At 50.3% G+C, this 7,006-nt stretch overlaps 1 protein-coding gene across 1 annotated transcript; it reads right to left on the bottom strand.

The window, feature by feature from the left end:
• Positions 1–430: 430 nt before the first annotated feature.
• On the bottom strand, positions 431–1,300 carry LOC119276930 (pistil-specific extensin-like protein). Its single transcript, XM_037558097.1, has 2 exons — positions 946–1,300; positions 431–802 (listed from the first exon to the last, which is right to left on the bottom strand). Exons 1-2 carry the CDS (start codon positions 1,223–1,225, stop codon positions 489–491), a joined length of 594 nt encoding a protein of 197 aa, XP_037413994.1. The 5' UTR covers positions 1,226–1,300; the 3' UTR covers positions 431–488.
• Between the last annotated feature and the right edge of the window lie 5,706 nt (positions 1,301–7,006).

Genomic DNA, 7,006 nt, shown 5'->3' with positions numbered 1-7,006 from the left:
TTCCGTGGTAGCGCTTCCGAGGTACAGGCACGTTATAGAAGATCTGAGTATACAGGCACGTTATAGAAGAATCATAGTAGTCCATTTCGCAGTATAATATACCAATTCGCAGGGTGGCTATTACCTTTGACTTCCAATGTTCCCACTTCTAGTGTGATTTGGAGCTCGATCTAAGTTCATGGATCTACGGTGCAGTGGTAACCGACAGCCCTAGATGTCAAACAGCTTAAAATAATGCACGTTGGCAGAAGAATCATAGTTAATGGAAGGGGAACAGAGGCCACTCAAAACTCGAGATACTAGTGCTACACTGTAACTGCACCAGCCCACGAACTAGAAGAACTTAACGTAAATTGGCTAGCTGCTAGGAACACGAACACAGAAATGCACAAATATGCACCACTGCAAGCACAACACTGTCAATCATCCATCAACTGCATATGACTAGTTGATTATTACTCAGTACCAACTGGATCGAGGCGGCGCGGTCAATAAAATGGGCAATGCTGTCCGGCGGAGGGGCCGTAGAAGAGGACGCTGGTGGGGCAGTAGACGCCCTGCAGCCCCACCGGCGGCGAGGTGACGGTCTCCTTGACGAGCGAGAGCCCGATCCACTTGTTCGGCGGGTAGACGGGCTTGTCGCAGAGCGGCGTCGGCGACGTGCCCAGGTACAGCTTGCAGGTGCGCGCGTTGAAGTTGGCCAGGTCGTAGAACATCACCAGGAAGTAGCCGTGCTCGTCCGACACCGTCGCCGTCACGTTCACCACCTTCCTCCCGTAGCACACCAGATTCACCGTTGCACCTGCAAAGACAAAACCAAAACGGGCAGTAGAGATAATGTCAGCCTGCGTTCATGGATCGAATGGATGCATGCACGCATGAGATTAAGACTGAGCAGGCTAATTAGCTACTCTATGCCAAGGCGACGGAGTAGGTGACGCGAACCTTGGATCGGTGAGGCGTCCATGCCGCGGTTGTAGCCCCTGGATTTGCAAGATTTGCAGTAGATCACGCCCTGCACGACGACGAAAGGTGGCATCGGCTGGACAGGCGGCAACGGCGACATGTTCGTGTCATTGGCTGGCAACGGGGGCGTGGAAATGGCACTGGCCGGCTTAGGCGGCGGTGCCATGGCCGAGTAGTCGGCCATCACATGGTGGGCAGGGAGTAGCAGCGCGCCAAGGACGAGCAGTGCCGCCCGGACTACCGCTGCGTAGCTCCTCATCTCTGGCTAATAATTTTCCTGTCAACGAAGGTGTGTCGATCCCTAGTGGTATAAGCACAAGCACTATAGCTAAAGTCAGAATGAACTGGGTGATCAGACGTGTCCCGCCACGGGCTAATTTATAAGGGGGCGTGGGCTCTGTTTGCCCGGTGGCCAGTTGACCCAACGAGCTGCGCCCGCGGCCAAACCAGATTCCGTTCACAGTTAATGCAGAGGGCGTCTCGGAAGTTCGGTCTGCTTGCTGTCATTTTGTCTGTACAACGGTAACTTTTTTCTTTCTTGGGATTGATCACTTGGAAAGTGTGATGATATGATGATAAATTTCAAGATGTGGTTTTCCGTGCAGCGAAATCTGTCCGTTCGTGAGAATGCGCGCGGCTGCTTGGGTTAAGCGCAGAGCTTCGGCTCCGTTTGACTTCACCGTAGTGACTGCAATGATGGTTGCGCCTTTCTTCGGCAGCAGCTTCGCATGCCGTCGGATAGTTTGTTTAGTCCCGGCAATTAATGCGTAGAGTAACCAAAGGATGCCTGAGCTGGACAGAGTAACATGCCATGGTTAACCTGGCAAGTTGCTTCGTCAGATTCTGTTCCGGTGTGTCAGGTGCTAGCACGACGCGTCCTCCGATGGATCGTCGGTGATGCCACACGTAAATCATGGATCCGGGAGCTGACCGTTTAAAGCTTCTCTCATGTTCCAGATTGAGAAAATTGCAAAATAACATCACAGCTAGAGTAGTGTTTGGTACTACTCCCTCCATTCCAAAATATAGTGCGCCCGCGCTTCCCGAGGTTCAACTTTGACCATAAATTTAACCAACGAGACCAACTGCGGCAGGAGAAAAAATTATATAATTGAAAACTTCTTTCGAATACGAATTCACTGATATAATTTTTGCTCCCGCCGCAATCGGTCTTGGTAGTTAAATTTACGGTCAAAGTTGAAACACGTGGATAAAGGAAGCACTACATTGTGGAATGGAGGGAGTATAATTTTTCGTTCCTAAACTCATGAAAGTTAAGAAATCGTCCCTCAACATTGAAACCGACAAACCTCAGTCCCCGAACTAGTCAAGTCAGATAAGTTTCGTCCCTTATAACGCTTCGGGTGGATTGAGTAAGATGTGGACCCGGTTCTGACCGCCATGGTCCCAGTCCTGCACTCACTCGACCACCTTTCTCATATACCCTAAATCTGGAGCGGGCGGCGGCGATGGCAAATTCGCTCATGGGCTGCGGTGGCGGGAACTCAGACATGGTTACGACAGCAAACACGGTGGGCATGGTGGCATGGAGGTCGCAGAACCGGCAGTTCAACGTGTGACGGCACCGCTGCTCGTCCTCCATGTCCAGGGAGTGAAGAACCCCACACGCCATAGGTACATCGGGGCGTTGCTACGAGTTCCTTTCCAAGCGGTGGCTCGATGATGATGGCCGCGGCGAGTTAGCGGATAGTGACGTGGCGGTCAAACCTATAGGATGTGTTTGTTAGTCAAAAACATGTCCATGTCGGCAGGAAACCATCCAGAGAGACACGAGGGACTAAACTTACCTGGTTTGAAAATTTGAGGGACTACGCGCATCTCTAATCGATCCCGCAAAGCCGGTTAGAGGAGTAAACCTTTCAGTGGTTAGGAGTGAATTTGAAATAAAAAACTTCATACCTCGGCTCCCGCGAGCGGACGGGTGACTCCTATTCTGCCGCCTCCATGCCCCACCGTCCTCCCATCCTCCTCGCCGCCGCTGGAGGACATGACTAGGCGTAGCCCGGCGGTTGGCGGCGGGGCTCCCTCTCTTTGATCGGCAGGTGACGTTGAGGGACGACGTGGTCGTAGGGTGAAGGCGCAAAGCTAATGCATGGTCTAGCGCCGCCGCGTTGCGTGGCTACGGCGGTGGCATAGGTACGTAACAATGGCGTGGATGGCTACATGGTGGCAGCGCTAGACGTGCAGAGGCAGCGATGGGGTGTGTTCATTTTGGCGGTGGTCCTTGGCACCAAAAATTTGGTGTAGTGTCGTACTTGGGCGGCTTGGGGAAACCCATGTGGACTCGGGGTTCATGCCTGCTTGAAGTTGGCTTGGGTAGCCGGCAACGGGGAGGTGGTGGCATGCTCGGCGCCGGTTGCAGGCCTGGATGAGATCTAGTGTTTGAGGCTAGTGGGCCTTGTTTTTTTGCCATGACCAGAATCCAGACGATTAGATCTGGCCCATGGAGGCCTGCTCCCTAGGTAGCCCGAACAGGGTGTGCGATGCCTCGGCAATCTCCATTTCGGTTGTGATCGGGGCTACTTGCTCTTGTATGAGTGGTTGTGGTTGGGCAACCCCTAGTATAAAAGTAAAATAACCTAGCAATAAGTATTTCCCTCAATAGAGAATCAAGGTTTATTGAACCAGAACGAGTTCTTCTAGCAAACGAAGTCGCTGGTACCTGCACATCAAACATAAGACAAACTTGTCCCCAACACCTCAAGAAGGTTGTCAAAAGTCTTGTCTTACTAGTTACAAGATTAAATTGCATGGTATGGTACGAATTGATAGATAAAAGAAAAGAAAATGTACAACAAAGAAATAATACTTTTGGTAAAGTTTTCAGTACAAGAAGATAGACCACCGGGGCAATAGGTTCACTAATGGCATCTCTCCAAGCATACACGTGTAGTGTGGTGAACCAACTACAGTTGGCCAGCGATTAAATTGCAATATTTACATTTATGGCTATGATCACTCATGGCATAATTTCATATAGGCATTACGTTCGTGATATGTAGACCATTATCCAACTGCATCCACAACTAATACTACACCCCAAGCCGCTATCCAACATGCATCCTGAGATATTAAGTTCATGACAAACAGAGCATTACAATACGCATGATGACAAAATGTAGACAGTAAAAATATCATCCAAGTATGATAAAGAAACCATCGTTTTATCTTTAGTAGCAACAATGCAATGCGTTTATTGTCCCTTTTTGTCACTGGGATATATATCACCACAAGATATGAACCCACTATAATGCACAACTCCCTCTGAAGAATTACGCATCAAAATTGACCAAAGAAGACAAATAGGCCAGAGAACATACAAAGCTATTCAATTATACATCAAAGAAACTTTAGATGATTCAATTGATTTCAATGAACAGTCTAACCATAAAGTGGCAATTCATCATATCCCAATAAACACACCACCGATTATATCATATGGATCTCGATCATGTGAGGCAGATCACACGAACTTTGTATTGAATCGCAAAGGAGAGATCATGCCATGTAACTACTGCTATGGACCCTAAGAGCATCTCCACTCACCCTCCCCCCCCCAACATGCCCCCAGGGCTCTTTTTTAGAGTCAGCGCCGAAAAATCGGCCCAGTCGCACCCCTAGGACCTTGTTTATCGCCGGTTTGGGCCAAAATAGTAGCCGGCAAACCCAGGCCGAACCCAAGCCCCCCGGGGGCGCCTGGGGAATCGGCCGAAGACAAAAGGCGCGTGGTCTTGTTGGGAAACATAGCATGCAATTTAAAAAAAATTCCTACATCCCCGCAAGATCTATCTAGGAGATGCATAGCAACGAGAGAGGGACAGTGTGTCCACGTACCCTCGTAGACCGAAAGTAGAAGCGTTTGACAACGCGGTTGATGTAGTTGAACTTCTTCTCTTTCAGACCGATCAAGCACCGAACATATGGCACCTTCGAGTTCTGCACACATTCAGCTCGATGACGTCCCTCGAACTCTTGATCCAACAAAGTGTCGAGGGAGAGTTCCATCTGCACGACAGCGTGGTGACGGTGCTGGTGAAGTGATGCGCGCAGGTCTTCGGCTAAGCACTACGAAGATATGACCGAAGGCGTAAACTGTGGTGGGGGGCGCCGCACACGGCTAACAATTGTTGGTATGTGTTTTAGCGGTGCCCCCCTCATATATATAGGTTGGAGGGGAGGAGAGGCAGCCAAGGTGGTGCCCCAAGTAGGAGTGTAAGGGCACTTTTGTCCCTGAGTAGTTTTGGTGATTGATGATAATGCCTTTGCGGACTAATCGTGTGTATTGAGCTTTTCAGATTCATCACGACTAAACACAAGACGAGTTGATGCCCCTCAAAGATTATTGAAGACGGCGTTTGTCTATGGTTTGGTTCGGTGGAGTTGAGTCGTAGGAGAGCCGTACTATTAAGAAGGGGTCCGCTTTGGAAAGGTTTGGGTGGAATCTCACGTACACATTCCCTTCTGCACCGCCTTTCCTCGATCTCCTCGGAGTGTTCCTCCGTCTCACCTTTGTCTCTGCGAAATGAAGGCCTCTGTCTTGCTCCTCTCAGGCTAGCGGTAGTACCGGGCTACGGCACGGTAGTACCGCAGGCTCCCACGGTAGTTCCACTTTTCGAGCGGTAGTACCGTGAGCTCTGGTCTGGCACCGCTCTCAAGCGGTGGTAGGCGCGGATGTAATTTTTTACATCCGCGCTCCCCGCGGTAGTACCGTGCTGCGGTGCGGTAGTACCGTGGCACCAGTCTAGGTTCCGTAGCAGGAGCGGAGATAGGGACGGATGTAATTTTTTACATCCGCACCCTTCACGGTACCGCACCCTCAGTCGCGGTAGTTCCGTGTCGCAGTTTTGCACATCTTTTTCTCAGTGGAGGTAGTCACAGATGTAATTTTTTTACGTCTGTGCCTACCAGGCCTAGCCTGTGTCTGCCTTGCGGATGTACCGCACGGGGCCACGGTAGTACCGCATCTGCGGATCTACCGCGTCCTGTCGGTGCTCCTTTTTGCCTGGCCTGGCCCCTGCCGTGCTCACGGTAGTACCGCAATCCACCGCGGTAGTACCGCACGCCAGTGCGGTAGTACCGCGCCTGTGGAGCGGTAGTTCCGTGGGCCGCGGGCTGAGTGGTGGGTAACGGTTGGAATTGTCCCCCCACTATAAAAGGGGGTCTTCTTCTCCAAGAAGACTTACCTATTCTAACCAAAAACTCCATTGTTGCTCCAAGCTCCATTTTTGCCCGATCTCTCTCCCTAGCCAATCAAACTTGTTGATTTGCTCGGGATTGGGTGACAAGGGCCCGATCTACACTTCCACTAAGAGATATTCGATTCCCCCCACTTATCCCTAGCGGATCTTGTTACTCTTGGGTGTTTGAGCACCTAGACGGTTGAGGTCACCTCGAATCTATACTCCATTGTGGGGAAGCTTCGTGGTGTTGTTGGGAGCCTCCAATTGTTGTGGAGATTGCCCCAACCTTGTTTGTAAAGGTTAGGTCGCCGCCTTCAAGGGCACCAATAGTGGAATCACGGCATCCCGCATTGTGTGAGGGCGTGAGGAGAATACGGTGGCCCTAGTGGCTTCTTGGGGAGCATTGTGCCTCCCCACCACTCTAACGGAGACGTACTTCCCTTTAAAAGGAAGGAACTTCAGTAACACATCCTTGTCTCCACCGGCTCCACTCTTGGTTATTTCGTGCCTTTACTTTTGCAAGCCTACTTGTGTTGTATCCCTTGCTTGCGTTTGTGCTAGTTGTTATTGCATCATATAGGTTGCTCACGTAGTTGCATATCTAGACAACCTATTTTGTTGCAAAATTTAAATTGGTAAAGAAAAGCTTAAAAATTGTTAGTTGCCTATTCACCCCCCTCTAGTCAACCATATCGATCCTTTCAATTGGTATCAAAGCCTCATCTCTTTTTAAGGACTTTACCGTCCGAAGAGTATGGTTGACGTCGTAGATGATGTGGGAGAGCACTCCGGTGCGAATCCGATATCATCTATGGGAGATGGGGGTAACTCGATCTCAC

This window comes from Triticum dicoccoides, chromosome 3B, assembly GCF_002162155.2.
Source record: "Triticum dicoccoides isolate Atlit2015 ecotype Zavitan chromosome 3B, WEW_v2.0, whole genome shotgun sequence".
NCBI classification, from domain to species: Eukaryota; Viridiplantae; Streptophyta; class Magnoliopsida; order Poales; family Poaceae; genus Triticum; species Triticum dicoccoides.
This window is presented reverse-complemented; position numbering and strand designations above follow the sequence as displayed.